The 20,444-nt window shown below is 38.2% G+C and overlaps 1 protein-coding gene across 29 annotated transcripts in view; it reads right to left on the bottom strand.

Annotated features, from left to right (window-relative positions):
* ELAVL2 (ELAV like RNA binding protein 2) overlaps positions 1-20,444 on the bottom strand; it is a 155,856-nt gene that overhangs the window by 30,304 nt on the left and 105,108 nt on the right. For all 29 annotated transcript variants that reach the window (XM_032300036.1, XM_032300039.1, XM_032300041.1 and 26 more), the window contains one exon: positions 8,018-8,121. In XM_032300036.1, the coding sequence (XP_032155927.1) occupies positions 8,018-8,121 (104 nt within the window). The remainder of the gene's footprint in view (positions 1-8,017; positions 8,122-20,444) is intronic.

Below are 20,444 nucleotides of genomic sequence, written 5' to 3'. Positions count from 1 at the left end.
ACTTAAGGGATTTTAGACCAACCCCTCCTCTTCCTCAGCCTACTCAACATAAAGATGACAAGGGTGAAGATCTTTATGATGATCCACTTCCACTTAATGAACAATAAATAAGTTTTCTCTACGTTATGACACTCAACATTTTCTTTTCTCTAGCATACTTTATTGTAAAAACACCATATGTAATACATGTAACATACAAAATATGTGATAATTGACTTTATTACCAGTAAAGCTTCTAGTCAACACTAGGCTACTGACAGTTAGGTTTCTGAGGAGTCAAAAGTTAGACTTTTTACTGTGTGGGGGCTGGTACCCCTAGCCCCGGAATTGTTCAAGTGTAAACCGTACAGTCCTGTCTCATTGCCCAAAAGCAGCAGCATGTCAAGACGCTTCTGGAAATAAAACAACCGCAAGTACTTCTAATGTAGCACATGTGGCTGAAAACGACCCTACAAGTAATGATAAGAATGGCTGGCAGAAGTCAAAGTAAAAGAAAATGTACCATCCATGCTTTTCTAAAGAGTTTATGCAAATTTAAAGAGAGATGAATGTTAATGCATGTTTCTGTAATTTTTAAACTGGCATCTAAGACTTACATGAACCTACCAGAAAAACTTTCTTGAAGAATGAGTAGCCACCTAAAAAACAAATTCAGTAAGTTACTACTGTAATAATAATTTTACTGCTCATTACAACAGAAATAACTGAATCAATGTTAACTCACTTATCTGCTAAGTATGACCAGTTTTCTTACTGGTCATAAGTAAGACAGTTTTCTCTTAATGAGGAGAGAAAACTCCAGATCCCAGTTTTCTTCTCAAAACATCTGCCACGAGGGGCTATGACATCCCTTGTGGAGCATGCTTAGGTAACAAAATGACCCATGAATTCCAAGCAAGGTGGGTTCAGTCAACTGTTGAGACTCTTCCACCATCACTACCCACTGTGGCTGACAGGCAGGAAGTAAGCTGGGGACACTGCCACCAGGAACCCTGTTCCTCATCCTTCCCTCTTTGCAGGCTCTGCCTCTGCTCCAACAACTGTGGGAAAATATCTAAAGTCAGTCAACTGGAAGAATGCCTGGTTACTGCCCTTTGGGAATTCTGATCAACTCTTGCTTTGTAGGTAGCTAGAAGGAACAGAAGTAACACAAGAGGCCTGAAGACAGGACATTCAGACCTTACTTGGGTACTACTCACATCCCCTAGACCACAACAGACTTTTTTTATGTATGAAAAAAATTAAAGCTGACAAGAGAGCATTCTACAAAACACAGGAAAGGCATTGTACAAATAATCAAGAAGTCATCTGTCACTTCTCACTTCAAATAAGGACTGTGTAAACAGGACTCAATATAGATGGAATAATTTTATTTAAATGTATTGATGAGGTGCTGATAATCAGATGTAATATACTATTAAAACTTGACAGGTGGCTCTGGAAATTTCCAGAACACAAGTTAAAAATGAAGTTAAGAAAACATGTACTTGGTCAGTCTGTATTTTTTAAAAGGCAAAGGAACAATTTAACTCAATGTTTCCATTTTTGCCTCACTCCTGGTATGTACTTTTTCATTTTTTTTTTGTCCAGATAAACAATAGTTATTAGGCTAACATCTCATAAGTAGGTCAGTTAATGTGAGGCCTGTCCTTCAAACTATTACTTCTAAATTTTCCACATCTGCTCAAGGTAAAAGAGAAGTGAATGTATATATATACACAAGTTTTTAAATGAGGGGTACTTTGTAGAGGACAATTTATAAATTTCTACCCTTTGTACCATCACAGAAAAAAACTGTACAAACCAGAAAAACACTAGGGTTGGCTGAGATGCTAGAGTTTAAATACAAAGCAAACCTTCATCTTTTAATAAATACTCAAGGTCAAGACCAAAACTGCTCTGCTCAAAACCCTCTGGTGTCCTTCCCTCACCTACATAACAAAACATCCATGTCTTTACATGTGCACTCACCTTCTACAACCCACAATCCCTCTCAGGCTCATTTCCATGTTTGCCCCTCATCCTGCTTTTTGTTTTGGCAAATTCTATGTATGGTTCCCCTAACAACTGCTTTAAAACTTCCATGCCCTAAAAAAGCCATGAACTCTAAGCATCATGGCTATTAAAACAGCCACTCATCGCAAACACAGAATTGTACTGCAGGTATTTTAACAGAACAACTACTAGATGGCAAGCCCTCAGCATAGCTTTACTTACATTGCTGCCTGCATGCCCTCTCCTTTTCTATAGTGGGGACTGGTTTACACAGCATCTAAGAATATTTCTAATGATCAGCATTAAACTTTATAAAAGAACAATTTACAATGAAAAAGAAAAAACAACCCCATCCCAATAATCCTGTGGCAAAAGGAGGTTAAACTAGAAAAGCGAATCCCAAAATAAAGTTTACAGTGGCTGTTAAACTTCCAACAGTGAAAGAGAAAGGCAGTTAAAATTGTTCTCTCTTCAGGAGAGAGTGTTGCTTTTCACCACTAAATCACTCTATATAATAAACATAAGTTCATTTAAAAAGTTACTTTTTTTCCTTAACATACAACTTGTAGACCATGAAAAGCTATTTTTCCTCCCCTAAAAGGCAGGTAATGAACATTCACAGTGATGATTATTTTAAAGATATAAATGGAAGCTTAAATGGTTAAAAGATCTGTCCAAGATTACACAGCGAATTAAATCATTTTAGTAAGGTAATTAAGTCAGGGTAAGATTTTAGAAATATAGTTCTATATTCTTCCTATGTTAAGGGTCAAGTTCATACTAAACAGAAAAAAAAGTATAAATATGACATTTACTAATGAGAAAAGGATAAGCTAGTTAGAAAAAGGTATACATTTAACAAAAAATTAACATAAATACAACAGCTTAGAATACAGGTTTATTAGCTTTGCTTAATCACTCTAAAACTGAAGACAAAAAATAGTACTATTTTTAATATTCTCATTTTTGTAATAGTATTTTCCATATGCAGTTAAATCGTGGTTTAGTTATTTCAGTTTAAGAAATTTCATATGATTGTATACCAATTAATAACTCAAGCAAAGGTAAATTTTAGCCTGGTATATGCCTGAATGATTAAGGAAAACATTTATTTAACCAAGACCAAAACTGAGCAGTTTTTCTATGGTAGCACTACTTCTATACAGAATTTCCTTCTTCTTTTGAGGGGCTAGAACCTACTAATAACAATAAAACATTCTGTTCCCTGAGATAATAGCTCCTTCTTTCCAGATAAATCAACCCCAGTTTCAGGAAAAATAAAGCAACGTAGGCCCATTGCAGAGGAGAGAAAAGCTGAGAGAGATGCTGGGACCCAGGCATCCATTTCACTGTGTTATGTGATAATCCCCTATCCAGAGTACTATATGCAGGGGAGAGGGGAAGTTTACACATATTTTAGGAAATGAATGATTTTAGTTTGCTAATCATGAGTTTAAGTCTGACAATATTAACCTAACAAGTCAAAAGTGTTGGCTTTAAGCCATAAAAGTTTCACATACCATTTAGATTTTTTTCAATATTTAAGACCCCTAAAAATAAAATGAGTAGGTAAACAGCATGAAGACTCAACATACTAGGCACAACCACTCACCTCATGAATAAGCCACAAAAGGAAAGATTCCCATAGGGACCTGAAAACATAGGGCTCTTGGTGAAAAATCTCTCTCCTTCTCACTAGCATACAATTTGACACCTCCATGAAATTATTCCCCCACCCCCATGCCTGAATTGTACACATACCACCTCTTCACTACCCTCCCTAAACAGAATTTTAAAACATTTTCTAATATGCACACTTTATTTACCATGCCAACACTGGGGACAATGTGAGCAGGCCTAATCCATAATAGCTGCCTCCCATGCAATACAGGGATGACGTGATTCACCAGCAAGGTGTGCCTCCGGAACATCTCCTTAACTAGGAAAAAAAGTGACCCTTAGGACAAGAGAATAACTACCTAGAGATTTTAACCTGTATTTGATACTACTTACAATAAACAGCATCCTAAGATGAGGTGAACACATTGTTTTCAATTTTTACGCCATTTTTTAAAAGCAAAGGGTGGTGAACCACCTTGAACTCTGAATGCTAAACTTTCACCCAGCATGCTCAAGAAAACACATTAATATTTTGTTTAACAGAATGAACCACAGGAAGACTGCTAAGGTAAAATGTTAGAAGACAAACTGAATTTTGCACACAGAAATACCAAATGTGTAGAGAACCACCAAACATTTTTAGTGATTCCTTAAGTGCCAGGCCTTAGACTTGCTGTCGTAAATTACCTGGGAAGCATAACAGAAAACAGAATCTTGAATATCACATGAGAACAGGTATCTAGTAGATGTAAAGTGGATCCCAGAAACTATATTTCTAACTCACTTCCCTTGTAATTAAGATGCAACCAAAGTTTGGGAACAACTGCTTTGGGATCTCACAGAGCCTGAGGGACTTCACTGCACTCACCATGGAAATACTGAGTATTTGTCATTTATTCAAAACACCAACTACTGCACAAAACCCTACTGAGCTAATGCTATTAGGAAGCCCCAGGAGAAACTGCTAAATAAACCACCTCTCACAGCACTTGATTCACTGTTTCAATATCCCAATAACCAGGAATCTTACCAAACGCATACTAAATGCTTAGTGGCTTACAGGACATAAACACTTGTATATACTAACCAATCTTCTGTACACCTTTCTAAAGCAAAACACAGTTTCAGGGCAAGAGTTTTGATGTAATGATCAGAAGATAAGGATTTGTTTGTGTCACAGCTCTCTCTTCAACTACCTGGTCTTGGCTAAACTGTACGACCACCAGTCTCCACTCTGACTAGGGACAGAGAACAGTGCTTAAGCCTAAATTACATATGGGTCCCCCTTTAATTCCAAAACCTCTGTGGTTCCCTGTGGATAAAGAATCTAGGCTTCAAAGAAGGGGGAACTCAGCAGGAACTTGAACAACCTGGCAAGACAGAAGCTGAAGGATGGAATTCCTTTAGATGGGCTCCAAAAGATGAGATGACCACAATTAAACCATAAATGAGTGGGAAAGGTTATACCAGGAAGTAGGAGCTGCAAAAGCATATGCATAGACACTAGGAATGAGATCACCTTACAAGTGAAGAGCCAGTCTGACTACAGTGGAGAACAGCAATAGCACTGGCGTCACTCCTACAAAGCTCAGACAGATGACAAGGGTAAAACTAGAGAAACACCATGGAATTTTGAGTGAGCAGTAACATGACTAAAGAGGGCTTTGTAATAAAGTGGTGCTGACAGCCATCATCAACATAGAAGAGAGGAGGGAAAACGACTAATTTAGAGAACAGTATCCCAGGAAATGAAAAGGCTTAAACTCAACTTCCAAAACATTCTTAAAGCTGTGAATACAAAAAAACTGGGTTTAAGACATTGTACATGAGCACAAGACCTGTCTGATGGAAATAAGTTAACACAGAACAAACAGGCAAAGGGGGTGCTATATACTTGTGTGAAATGGTCTGCTTTGTGTCTCAGACAAATCTGGATACTAGCTGTAATCTTAATTTTTTTTTTTTTTTTTTTTTGAGATGGAGTCTTGCTCTGTCGCCCAGCCTGGAGTACAAAGGTGCAATCTTGGCTCACTGCAACCTCCGCCTCCCAGTTTCAAGCGATCCCCCCACTTCAGCCTCCCGAGTTAGCTGGGATAACAGGCACATGCCACCATGCCCAGCTAATTTTTCTATTTTTAGTAGAGACGGGGTTTCACCTTGTTGGCAAGGCTGGTCTCAAACTCCTAAACCTTGTGATCCACCTGCCTCCACCTCCCAAAGTGCTGGGATTACAGGCATCAGCCATGGTGCTCAGCCTATCTGATATTTTTACAGGAACTATGTGGGGACGGAGAAAGAAGTAGGTTGCTGTTTGCCCAATCACCCTGACCCACATCTCAGAAAATCAGAAAGAGATATCACAGTATAAGAGCCACAGGCATTACTGTCCTTTCTTCCACATATTCAGCCCAAGCAGCTGGGCCCTAAGGAGAGAAGGCTGGATGGGGCAAAGGAAGGAAGCAGCTGTCATCAACTGTCTCCTTGAAGGCCACAGGCATTTCTCCTGTGGAGACTTATTTCCCCTGCATTCCTACCTTCTTCTGGATCTCAGTGCAGTGAGGATATGTAACAAAAACACTGACACACTGGAATGAAATAAGGGTAATTATTTCTGAATGGAGAAAAGGACAGTTACTGGGATGAGCCATCCTAACCATCCATTTCATTTTCTTCTCAATCACAACTCAGGACCTCAGAACTAAGACAAATTAGCAGCAATCCAGGAGATCAATATAAATTGAGGAAGAGAAGCCTGCAAAAAACTGCAGTAGGATAGAAAGCACACGGTCTGAAGGTAACAGAACATTAGGTGTTTTTATTAAAGAACACTTATTGTTACTTAATAGTACTAGTAAAAGATCTCTGACACAAATAAAAAGTATGCAGAGAAATGTGGATAATTAGAAAAAGCAGTCCAGACTGAAAAAACTTCAAAACAAACTTAAGGCTTTATCTTAGATTTCACTGTAAATCTAATTTTTTTCCCCTTCACATTTTGATAATATATAGTAACCAGTTTATTTTCTGATTGAATGGTGAATCTTTTCATAGGACTTTTCCTTGCTTAAGAAACATCTGGAATTCTTGGACCTCTCATACCCACGTACATTTGGGAGCCACTACATACTTTCCTTTAGATAAGACAGGGCTGGTAGGTATTTTTCTTAGGGGACAATAAATGTAAAGAATGATTTGTCAAAACCACTCAGGGCTAATCAATTACCTTAACTGGTAATTCTAAGAAAAGCAACTTTAAAGCACAAAAATGACACTGCATTTCCAGATACCTCAAAAAAATGAGCAAAAATCTCTTAGACAAGTCTCTAAGCAAGATGGATACTACAGCCAGCCTTGACTAACTTCCCCTCACCACTTCAGGCTATAGTCTGAGCTGGTTTCTTAAATCAAGGATGGAAAATAAGTTCAAACCTGAATCAATTGATAGAGGTTGTCTGGAACACTATTTTGAAAAATATTTGGGAGCCACATCTAGACTCAGTGAGAAAGCATTCCATGATTGATTGGCAATGTCTGCACTGGGCAGGAGAGAATAAATTGATGGTACACGTACTAAGAATTTGCTAGACGCAACATCCCTCTTATTTTCTAAAGGAAAAGAAATCTATGCTGTGAATTGGATTAGCTCCCTCTCTAGAGAGAATCTATGTAAGAATTTCAAAGATTCACAAAAGCAACAAAGTACTCACAAAATTATTTACTGTATGTCTTAAAAAGAAAAATAATAAGAAAAATAACCTGTGTCATGTAAGTTCCTCCTCAAAGCAAGCTGAATTTGCTAGAACTACAACTCAAGCACCAAATGTAACCTGCCACCTTTTTGTATAATCCATGAGCTAAGAATGTTTTTTTACATTTTTTTAACTTGGAAAAAATGAAAAGAATATTTTGTAATACACGAACATCTTATGATTTCAAGTTTCACTGCCCATAAAGTTTTATTGGACCATGGCTGCATCCATTTGTTTATGTAGTGGCTATTGCTCCTTTATCTCTAAAGGCAGAGTTGAGAAATTGTGACAGACTACATGGCTCACAAAACCTTGCTTATTTAGTACTCAGACCTTTATAGAAGAACAAGGTTTCCTCAAGTTACAGGGCAAGTAGTTCTCTATGACGGAAGGAGATTTGATTCCGTAGGCTTCCTAAAATATTTATCTAAGAAAGTTGCTGCTCTGGCCCTTTGCGAATACGTGAATGATTATATACAGTACTCTTGAACAAGTCGTTTCTCCCGTCATGCAACAAACACCAAAATTCCACGATGTGTCTAAGGTAATTGTTCATATGGGCCCAAAAGGAAGAAAGGAAAGAACTGCAAGTAAAGCTTAATTTTTTAAAAACTTCTGTTCTACAAGTAGATATAAAAAACTTTTAAACATACTTTTATTGTTTTGGTTTGAAGTCTCAATCCATTCAGGGTGTTGATAGCTTTCTCTGCATCCTTGGGGTCAATGTAGTTCACAAAGCCATATCCCAAGCTCTGCCCTAATGAAAGGGAAGGGGAAAAAGGCACATATTAGTTCTACACTGCTGACAGAGATTGACTTTCATTTTGGCATATGGTCTTGTCATTAACACCAGCATATTTCCTCAATAGTAAAAAGAGCTCTCTATTAATTCTAGAAATATACCTGAAGTCTTTTTGTCTTCCATCTACTACATTTGCAAGTTTTAGAACTCAGCAAGCAGTGCTGTTTAGAGAAAAAACCACACATCCCCAAAGGATTCCAACATACATGACCTGCCTGAGCCAGAGTATACCAGCAACAAGACAATGCTCAGCCTCAGAGACTGTAGGGATAAATCTCTCTGCTATGGAGAGGGCTTAACAGACGAGACCTTTTCAGCTTCAGTTTCCTTAGCCATAAAATGGGAAGACGGAAAACATTAACCAATAATCTGTCAGCGTTCTGTAAATTCTACCCTGACACATTTATAGCCTTTACCAAGTACAATTATGTTGGAGTCTGAAATGATGAAGAACCATGTGTGGGTGTGTATACATCTTAAGTTTATTTTAGAGGAGGGCTTCTCTTCAAATAAACTCAATCAAATTTCTCCAAAGAGGGTTTTATGATCTAGATAAGAACAGGGAAATATGAACACAAAAGATTTGCAGTGATGACATGCAAGCCAGTGAGAACATATGGGAAAAGAAGAAAAAGAACAGAAACAAACATAACAAGAGAAAAAAAAGTATGGAATAAGAGTTGCTGCAAAGTAAGTGTTTGTTGTTGTTGCCACCCTCCCCCCATCATCTGAACCCTCTCACTCCTGGCTCAGTGATGCTTGAAATCTCAGAAAATCGGAGCTATCAAAAGCAGTTGAATAAACGGAATGCAAAGATTAGTTTAAAGTTAATCCCAAAGGTCTCAAGTTTTCAATGAAGGAAAAGTTTCTCAGTTTAAAGCAAAAAACATTATACAGATGACAAAAATGGGCATAAGAAAAGTTTAGTCTTCAAAAGTCAAAACAAACTAAATGAAGATTTCCCAGATGCCCAAGGACAGTCCAAACACTTTTATTAAGTACTACTGTTGCGTGAATTTCACAGGGAAGTGAGGGATTTGTTCTTGATGGGGCACCGTAGGTCCAAGTCGTTATCAATGGTAGTTTTTAGGACGGATAATCTGGTTATCTTAATGTGGCTACTTGTTACTACATAAACGAAAAGAGAAGGCTATATACAGTGCCCAAGATGAAAACTGGTGATTGTATTTTGGGACCACGATCAGAATTTTGGATAATCACTGCTAATATATGCGCTCTTATGAAAACATATTTTTTCCTGTTTTTAAAAAAGAAAAAGGAATAGAGAATTAAAACTAATTAGGTTAATTTTGTATATCTCACACTAATATTGAGAGGTTTTATTTTACAGTTCTAGTAAAGAGTCACATGTGAAGCCACCGTATTTTTAAAAATTCAGGTTTTTATTAATTCAACATTTAGCACGTGTCTACTGTGTGCATTGTGCCCCTCCTATGTAAATGTGTTGCAGTCCAATTGTCACTGAGTAGAATTAAATTGGCTAAGTGTAACAAGATCTGCTCAAGGAACCAGCTTACAGTGTAAAGAAGATGGACTTCTAATACTCGCTCTGGTGTTTACTGGCTGTCAGTCAGCTATGCAACTTTGAAGAATCTACTTAACATCTCACTGAACCACACAGCCTCCTTATCTCTAAAATGAGGGTAATTCCTACCCAACTAGGTTGCTGACACAATGATGAAAATACTCAATGATCAAAGTGGATCACCCTAGTCAAAATATTACATGAGAAAAAATACCATGCTTACTGTTAAAGATTTTAAGTGTATTCACTAAAATTAAAAAGATGCTACAAATGTAACAGAAAAAAAAGGGCAAGCCAAATATCATATATAGTTTTGTCACACTGCTGTTCTATGACAAAACAAATCAATTGTATCAGCATAGCTTAATTACCCTTTCTACTCATACTATTCTCCTCCACCTGCATCTTAGCAGCTTCTGACCCCAGTGCATTCTCAACCTGGGCTGCACTGCAATCAACTAGAAAGCTTTAAAAAAACTAAAACAAAAAAACCTGATGCCGGAATCTCACTCCTAAAGATAGATATATGTACATACACATATGTGTGTGTGTGTGTATATTGAGATCTCACTACATTGGCCATGTGTATGTGTGTGTGTGTACATGAGATGAGATCTCACTATGTTGGCCGGGATGGACCTGAACTCCTGGGCTCAAGTGATCCTTTCATCTTGGGCTCTGATTTTATTGGTCTGTCGTGAGGCATTGGTAGTACCTTTTTAAAACCCTGGTGACTAACATACAACCTGCACCTTGAGAAATCACTATATTAATGGTGAGAACCAAGCTGGGGCTATAACGGGGCTGCTGAGAGGCCTAAGAAAGGTCTTGCAGGGAAGATTGCCATTTCACAGTTGAATTGTTTAGATATATATGGATGTGTTTCTTCTAAAATCTTCAAGTTATCCATTATTTCAAAGAAACAGTTTATTGGCCTCCTGAGGTCAGTCTGGGGCACAGGAGTGCCCACTGAGATTAGATCACTGGGTAAAGTGAAAAGCCTGTCTTGCTTACTTCCCACTTAGCTGTTTCCAGCTGTGGCCTCTGAACCATTACTCCTGGCCTGCTGTAGGCACTCAAACGTTTACTAAATCAAAGAATGAGAAACTTCCTGTTGTTATTTATTTAACCAAAGGTATCATCATCACCACCATCAGAGGACCCAACTATCAAATGGGTCTTCCACCTGACACCCTCAAGCAATCATGACTAGCTATAATGAGTCAGTCAAATATCTAATATCTGTTAAGTTGTTTATACTCAGAAATATTTATCCCCAAATGACTTCTCTTTGTAACAAGTTCCTTATTTGACTAGTGGCATTATCAGGATGAATGCCACTCAGAATATGTTTCAGGTAAGCAAAACTGTATTCTTATCCTAAGCAAAATAATATGAAAGTTTGGGTGGGGTGTGTGCCACTGAAAGACTGTACTCCTAAACCTACCACTGTTGTTGCATTAAAATGTTGGCACTGTAACAAAAGGGAGTTAGAACTTTAAGTTACTTTACAGTAAAAATCTGTAATCAAGGCAGCAAATATTTATTGGGTGTTTAAAATATATGAAGGGCATCATAGATGATCCCAAGATAGGCAAGCCTCCCCATTCTCACCTTTTAGCTACATGGTATTTTACTGTTTAATTGTAGCTTCACATTAACCATGTTCGGTATTCAGATTCTTCTCCTACAAGGTAGAAATGGTATCTGAAGCTTGGCAAGGTCAATCAGCTTCTATAAATCAAAAAGGCAGGGAGGAAGTAGTAAAGTCAGGACTTGAAGTCAGGACTCTCAAATCCTGTGGCTCTTCTATACTCGATTAACAACTAGTTTATACCTGAACTGAGAATTCAGGCATAATGTGTGGATGCCCAGGACTAGTTTGTACCCAATATGCCTGAATAATAATGTACGCAGGCACTTCTGACACTTTTACTGCAAAAGTTGCTTCCTGGTTGACTACTATCTCAAATTTCTGTACCTTCTGTACAAATATCAGTTTTATTATACATCAATTTCTGTGCCATTATTCATTCCTATGACAACATAAATTGCATCTTATTTATATAGTGCATATTTCTGGTTGGAAGTGAGTGCACAGTTTTTAAAAATAAAAGCAGTAGCAAGTCAAACATTAAAAAAGAAAAAACCTAACCTACCCTCTTCCCACTCTTGTATTCATCAGTAGCCGTCATGGGCCACCCAGGGAAGGTTTAGAAACCAAGCATTATTTATCCATATCATCCAAATCTATTTTTCAAGTCTCTCTGAATTTAGAATGTGCATACTGATAATCCCCAAACCAAGATTCATTTCTTTAAAAATTTTATAAAGCTCTAAATTTAAATTCCAAGTATAACCATTACAGAACCCAACATGATTAAAAGACTATTTTGACCAAAATGACAAAGCTAAGGCCCTTCAAAAAAAAAAAAAAAAAAAAGCCTTTAAGAAAAACAAATCCTGTCTTTAAATGCCAAAATATTCGACTGGTAACTGAACATCAAGAAGAGGGTCAAGGCCACATGTCCTCAGCTATTCTCAAAAGCTAACTGTGGTCACATGTTCTTAAGAATTTTTGAACCATTAATCCAAATCTTTTTTCTTTCAAGACAAGGTCTCTCTCTGTTATCCAAGCTGGAGAGCAGTGGCATGGTTTCAGCTCACTGCAACTTCCACCTTCTGGGTTCAAGCTATTCTTCTGCCTCAGCCTCCCAAGTAGCTGGGATTATAGGTGTGCATTACCACACCTGGCTTTTTTTTTTTTTTTTTTTTTTTGGTTTTTTTAGTAGAGACAGGGTTTCATCATGTTGGCCAGGCTGGTCTCCAACTCCTGGCCTCATGTGATCGGCCTATCTCGTCCTCCCAATGTGTTGGGATTACAGGCGTGAGCCACCATGCCCAGTTCCAAGTCTTGATTCTAACAGCTGATAGGGATTCCAGAGCTTTCCTATACCCTGTACTGCACTGTCGTGTATAAAGCCTTTTGTTTTATACCCTTCTTTTTAATCTAACACATATGCCACAGAAAAGAAACCTTCACAAGAGAGAAAAATAGCTTATAAAATGCTCCTGGCACAAGGAGAATAGTTATAAAAGGTCAGTAGAAATCATGGTCAAGGGATCTATACCACAGAGCTGAAGCACTCCACAGGCCTCTGAAGAAGACCAAAGACTACTGAGAGGGGGGGTCAGAGCAAGGAGAGGAAAACAGGAAGAGAATCCATTTAGTGGCAAAGTGCTACTGTGGGAAACACAGTAAACGCCAATTTATCCCAAACTGTGTGTAATTCAAAGCATCAGCCATTCCCTTGCCACCTACATTGCTTTTAATAGCCTACTTTAATTAAAATTTTCATTGCATATTTTAATTAAAAATACACAATCTTCTGGACCTGTTTCATTCAAAGGTCACTTTATTTAGTCTTTTCTATTTTAAATTACTACCAATCTTCAGAAAAGTCAAATTACCCCCTCAGGTTTAAAAGCAAAGGCAACAGACTACCATAATTCCTGATTAAAAGGCACATTAATTTTATCCAACCAATATTAAATGAGACCCTCAACACAAAACTGTGAAAAATAAAATTTTTTATTTAAAAAAAAAAAAACAAGAGTAACCCTACAAATTTCTCATCTACAATAAGCATTCGATACCTATGGAAACCATACTTTCTACTAGGTCCTGAGAAACAAGACAAAAAGTTTTTTCTCATAAAGCTTAAATTCTGATGGGGGAGATAAATGAACATATTATATAGGGTATTAGAAAAAATAGAGCTAAGGGGAAAACAGCAGCAGGGGATGAGAGTGGGGAGTGGAGAAGCAGGGCTGCTTTTTAAACAAAATGGTCAGAAGTGGTCCCATCCTGCAGGTAACATGTGATCCAAGGCTTGAAGGAACTAGCTGAAGTCTAACAGTGAAGATTGGCAAGACATATTCCAACCAAGTTCTACCATACACAAATCACAATCTGCCAGTTCTACCCGCTAAATCGGCTTCTTGTCTGCATTAGCATTGGTACTGTATTATTCTGACCCTGATTATTGCTATACTATCCTAATAGGACACCCCTTGCTTTGACTCCCGTTAATTCCAACAGCAGCCATCTTCCACTGTAACATCTTCCTAAAATACAAATCTAACCACACTCTGGTTTCCAGTCACTTTCAGTTTTTTGCTTACTTCTACTTTTGCTCATCTTCCACCACTCCTACACATACACCCTAAAACGCACATCCAGTTCTCTATGCCTGAACACAGCTCTCCAAGTAGCCAACTCCCATGTATCCTTTGTGTATCCTTTGAGACTCTGAGGCCATTTCCTACTACAACTTGCCCCATCCCCAATGCACACTGTTCAGTGCTCCTCCCACCTAGTCCTCCCACAGCTTCTTATATTATTCCGTTACCTTACTACATGTGTCTGGGGTCCATTTGGATGCCTCCTCACTACACTGCTGAGCGAAGGCAAGCAGAACATAGTTCCTGACAAAGAGGAACTTAACACAGATCATTAAATGTTCCAGGTTCTTATGGTTTAGAACAGGGTTGCCCTTATAAATGTATTCCTCATGTCCCTAAATTGTACCAGATGGGTTAAAAAACATGTGGAGACAAGATGCTCAAATGTTACTGTATTCTGCCTTCCTAAGGAAGTCATACGAGTGTTTTAACAATTCATGTAAAATTGTTCATATTAAAAATTTCTACAAATACCATTAAGACGAAGTCTCAATTTTAAAAAATGTCACCTAGAGTAATTTGATAGATTTACATAAATCTGTTCTACAAATCTGTAAGTATGAATTATGGGATGTCAGCATATAATTTTGTTTAAAGTACTTTTTCACTAATATAATTAAGTCTGCCAAGACTATTCATGTACAAGTCAAATAAAATGCAGAGCGAATTCTGTAAAAACCTGGTAGTGAATCAACAATAAAAGGTGACTACACTGATTGATGTGTATCTATTATTTCATTTAGAGCAGTAGCAATGTTTTATCAAATAAAAGAATAAAAGCAGTGTGAATCTTTTTTAAAATCCCACAGTTGGCAGAAACAGGTCACTATGGTCCTCTCTGTCAAGCAAGACTTGCAACGTGAGGGTTTAATAATGCAATACCTTAAAAAGCTAAATGGAAAGATTTACTTTCTCCAAACACAGGCCTTGCATAAAACTGTAAGCCTTAAAAAGGAAAAAAAAAAAAAAAAAAGCAAATAATTAGATTTACGAAAACAAGTTTTCATTACAAGGGGGGGAAAATTTTTGGTTTTTAATAAAGACCATGTTCCCTCCCAATATCCTCCCCAGTAAACATACAATAAAGTTGCAAATATGTTGTATTTCTTCAGATGGACTTGCTGTTCTTGGACACTCATTATGTGTGTCTGTTCAGACAGGCTGCGCACTGCAACTCTGGCACCAAAGCAACTTGCACCAGACTTTACAAGGAGCTTTTTTAATATCTCAGATCTGATACGCAGAAAAACCATGTGGGTATCACACAGCAGGGAAAAGGTTTGAGAGAATCTTAGAACACAGGGATGCAATTCTCTCTAGTCACGTTTTTCTCCAAATTTTAATTCCTAACTTGGCCTGAGTCTCCTCAAATGTAGCAGGCCAGATGCAGCAGGTCCTTCCATGTAAACACTCAACTAACTCGGGTCAAGTTAAACAGGTCCTCCTTGCTGCCCTCTAATGCGTGAGATCAAATTGTAATACGGAAGACTGGTGAGATACTATTACTACAGTCCAAGCCAGGCTTCCTGAAAGCTGGGAGCATTTCTACCAGCTTCCCAAAGGACATCACCAGGGATTATCACAAGGATAGAGAATTCAACCTAGACACTCACATAATACAGAAAACAGATGGCTCACTCAAAGACTCATCTTCTATCCAAATGCTAATAAAGCTGGCCTGAGATTGAAAGGCCCCAATGTTTCTGATTTACAGGACTTTACAGATACATGGAGTTAATACAGAAGAGTTTAAATTCTAACTTTTCTGCTGAAATCAAAGTTGTAAACAGTGAACATTTGGAAAATATTACTTAAGCAGCCTAATTCTAGAGGCAGCAGTTAATGTCCTCAGCACCCGGGCGTTTTCTTTCAAGTTAATTTTAATGGCCATATCTGTCCCCTGATTAGGCAACTGGTAGAGCTCTATTTTCCTGTAGTTCCAGTCCCAGTAATTATGAATCTGCTGGCAATGCAGCATGACCCTGCTTAAGTTGGCGAAACTGTGGGTTCTTAATATATCACATTTTCAGACAACATTAAAAACTCCCACACAACTCAGTCTTAGACTATTGAGAACAGAAACAGCATATTAAATCTTCTAAATTCTTGTCAAGTGTTACACTGGGTACACAAAGATGTCTTGCATCCAAGACCAGGAAAATTAGGAAAAATTATCTGAAGTAGGAAAATAAACCAATTCTTCCATAATACACAGGATGAGATTCTATATGAAAGCAGGTTCTCCCACTTGAAAGAAAGTGACTGAGACACTGTAGCATCCTCAGCACCACAATCAAAACAAAAGGTAGTTCTCATTACTTATTGATGTAGATAGCTTCTCTAAAAGATAGGTCAGCAGTTCTACCTTCAAACACTGGAGGTGCCACCAGGACAGAGCGAATGCCAAAAAAACATTCAGGCAGCCTGAAAGTGATATGCAACAATTCAAAAAAGGTTAGGACATTAACGACTCTGAGCTAGTGCTGTCTACTTTCAATTAAAGATTTGGGTCTGCTGCAACTTTCTCATATCTCTGTTAAACACAATTAATTCGGTACAGATTCCACCCACCTCCTGCCACAACACACACACACACACTAACAGGGGCTTATATTATTGCTTTATCTTGTGTTTACTTAAAAGGCAAAGGAGTTGTTCAAGTAAGTATCATTTGGGATGAAGGCAAAGGAACCACATTCCTCAAAACACTACTGTGGTAACAAGTTAACTGTGATAGTAAAAAGGGCATCTGCTGTCACTTGTGCGACCAGCTGGTGTCAATCTTAGCAAACATGCACTCTTGCTTGTGCCTGCACACGCGCGCACACACACACACACACACACACACACACCACTAAGCAACCCATTAAGAGGCAGTACATATTCTTAATAATGTGTTTTTCTCTGTGTAAGAGATCATTTTTTAACTCCAATATCACAAGGAAAAAAAAAGTTAAGGCCCTATCCACTATAATTACATCAGTGCCTGTTTTGAAACTATGTCAGAGTCCTACAAACCACCATGGAGGGCTCCCCATTTTGTCAAGGATGAGAAACTATAAAATTAGACTCTACCAAACTCACAAGGTCCACGCTATAAAAAATTCTTGTTAGAGATAAATTTTCTTCTTGAACATTTTTTTTTTAAAATCACCCTCTCACCCAAAAGTTAAAGTTTTGCCAGCTCAAGCCTTCCAGTATGAAAAGGTAAGTTTATTGGGGAAAATATCCATTCCCACTGCCCCATAAAAACACATGCCTACCTTTCTGGAAGTCAAGAGTACCACTGTCAAAATATCAACCAACTATGATCCTTACATCTATCACATTTAATTCTCACCACAAGGCTACATGTAGATACATCGGTATCTGTTTTACAGACATAAATTTGGAGGTTCAGAGACACTAATTTAACTTGCTCAAAGGCACACACAGCTAGATGGAAGGAGCAGTTAGGTTTCCAAGTTACAATTAACCTTTCCAAACTCAGTCTTTCCACAACTGTACACTTTATTGCCTTAGGCCATGTGTGGGAAATATTTTGTGGCAGAATCCTGTACATCCAAAGTTTACAACTTTTGAATCAGAGTATTTATAATCTCCAAATACATCTGTATTTTTTTCTTGTTCTTTGTCATGAAATCAATTTACTGGAACTTCAATTCTTTCTTAATCCATCCAAGAGACTATTTATTTAAAAAAACAAAACAAAAATAATCGAACCTGAAAGAAAAGGAAGGACACCCTGCAGGTGCACAAACCACTTAAGCCCTCAAAACAAACCCATCATTACAAAACAGAGAGATGAGAGGTATCTGCATTATAAAAAGATTCATTTAAAAATGGGCCTTAATTTACATACTCCTTTTCCAAACTCAGAAAGCAGTTCTTATGGCTAAAGCCAAACATGTTTGCTACTGCCAAAACCGTCTCCCACACAAGACGCTTCTCTCCTCAGCAGATTGCATTAAAATGCTTTCATACGCATAGCACGGTTTCACAGCAGTGGAAAAGAACATGGGATCAATACCACATGGTCTTTGCCCTCTAAGATGCTCAAACATTTTAAACACCACAAAGTCAAAAAGGGAGACACAGGCACCTAATGAACATGAAATACACAAAGTATGTCCAGGAGTTTCACGCTTAACCAGGACCAGCTTAAAAAAGTGAATTCTTCAGTGTGTCAAAAACAGAGAAGATGAAATTGAGGTGTTTCCTGACAAATTCAGGAAATAGGAACATAGAGAAGAACAAACTTGTAAAGAACTATAAAGGAGATGGTCAGACCAAAGGCACACTATGCCAAACATAAGGGGTCTATGTGGAGGTAAGCAAGCCGCCTTCCAATCCTGGGAGCAAGGCTCGCCCTTGTGAAGGTTTAGAGCAGTCCAACTGCAGGATGTACCAAGCACTGAGCAACAATGAGGAAAGAGACACAGGAGGGACCCAGGGACAGTCACCTTAGTGACTGGTACAATCACTGAGCAGATGCAAATGTAGGACTGTAACTGGGACCTCCATGTTAAAAATCGCCCACTTTCTTGTTTCTTTCTTCCCTTCCCTCTCCATTTCTTTCCTCTCTAGACAATCCCCTCAGCCAAAGCATGCTTATCTACTTATGTTCTTAAGAAATCTCAAAGGCTAATTCTGAAACAAGCCCTGCGCAGAGCCCCCACTGCAAAATCCTCACAATTAGGAAGAGTCATAATTACTCCACCACCTCTAGGCCAAAGGCAAGATAATGCCAACCAGAACTTCAGACACCCAAGAGAGCCACTGAACAAGACACACAGATCCTGAACCCTGTACCACTGCTGCATGTCTCCCATACCAAATTTCCCTTTGATCTATCGTAAATTTTTAAATTGAAGATGGTACTTTAGAATGTTACTCTGCCATCTTCTCCGTTTGCTGACTCTCCCATTAAAACTGCTTTTCCTTCCACTCATCCTTGCCTCTGGCGTTCTGGCTTTCAAGTGGCCAAGAGCTGAAGCTGGGTTCAGTTACAGGCCTTCTAGAGTAATGGCCAGGATTGAAACCTAGCAACTCCCTGTGTCCCAGGAGGATCCATACTTCCTCGGCATGATAGTGTCTTGTCTTTGTAAAAGTAACCAGAAGACAAGAAACCTTCTGAACCATAATACCCAGAGATTAATACAAGACACCAACTCAGCGACCTTGCAAATATTCTTGCACTATAAAACTAACAGATATGGATAACCCTGATCACCAAAAAGCTAAACCCAAGATGACTACGTCAGGAAGGGCTTATGATTTTCTGAGACCTCCTTTACATAGTCGTAAAAACAAGTACCTGTATCCTCTTAATTCCCACCCCTTGCCCAGTTAAGCTGCTGTTATGAGTGGGGAGAAACTACAAGTGTTAAGAAACCTTATTTTTAAACTCTGAGCAGCAATTGCAAAATTATACATATTGTGTGAATGCATGCACATACCTATGTTCTTCACATATGATATGGTGACACCAAGTTAGAAAACGAGTGAGAGAGAGAGGGAACCTGGGTCATTAAGAAGGGAATATTGGATAGCATCACATGATCGATGTTTCAATAAAGTAAAAACATATTTCACCTTATGTGTACTGATCATAAAGTATCTGCTATAAAGGGATATCAGGAGGGGGAACTGTCCACTGTAGTTCCTTTTATATCAAAAAGAAAGAGAATAATTAGAGATATTTTTAGCCGAGACAAAGGAAGTAAATTTCCAAAGGATATCCATCATCCCCAGTTGATACAAAGATTAAGTATAAATAACATGTGATTTTCCTTTGCACTGGACATGTTGCTTAATTTATAGTTAATGAAGAGGTAGTTAACCAAGAGGGTACGAGGAACATTTTTCTTTCCTTCCTCTAAACTTAAAAGAGTCACACACAGCACTGATTTTTATATGCTTAGGAAAAATCCCCAAACAGACTGATGGTGTTTGGGAAGGTGGAGGTAAAATGCTGAGTATAAAGGAAACCTATTTAAATACTATAGACACAGCTTCAAAAATGCTCTGTCACACAATAAAGTGAAGGAATCCCAATGGAACACAGTCCACAGAGGAAACTGCGCTGTACATGGTTAAAGTTATAAAAGCTATGGGTCAGATGGGAACCATGACTATGAATTAAGTCAAAGAGGTACCCTGAGAGAAATAAATATCAATTTTGTTTTTGCTCAGGGACAGCTTATGCTACAGCAAACCACTCTGAGACCACAGGGCAACTTGCCCACCAATTAACAGATGGCTGCTAAAGAGAAGTACAAAATGGTGCAGCTCCTGCAACTGCCACATTCATATCACACATAAGCATTTCTTCCCCACAACACCTCATTTAAAAGTTGAAGTGATTAGCTATTGTAATCCTCCAAATTTAAAATTCACAGACACTTTGAAGAAGAGTTTGCTTAAAAGATTTTACCTTGACAATGATTCCTGAGGACACAAAAGTAACGTGGCACCATTGATATGA

Source organism: Sapajus apella, unplaced genomic scaffold (genome assembly GCF_009761245.1).
Source record: "Sapajus apella isolate SASKATOON/1434 unplaced genomic scaffold, GSC_monkey_1.0 scaffold42, whole genome shotgun sequence".
NCBI classification, from domain to species: domain Eukaryota; kingdom Metazoa; phylum Chordata; class Mammalia; order Primates; family Cebidae; genus Sapajus; species Sapajus apella.
The sequence above is the reverse complement of the archived record's forward strand: the minus strand, read 5'-3'. Positions and strand labels throughout refer to the sequence as shown.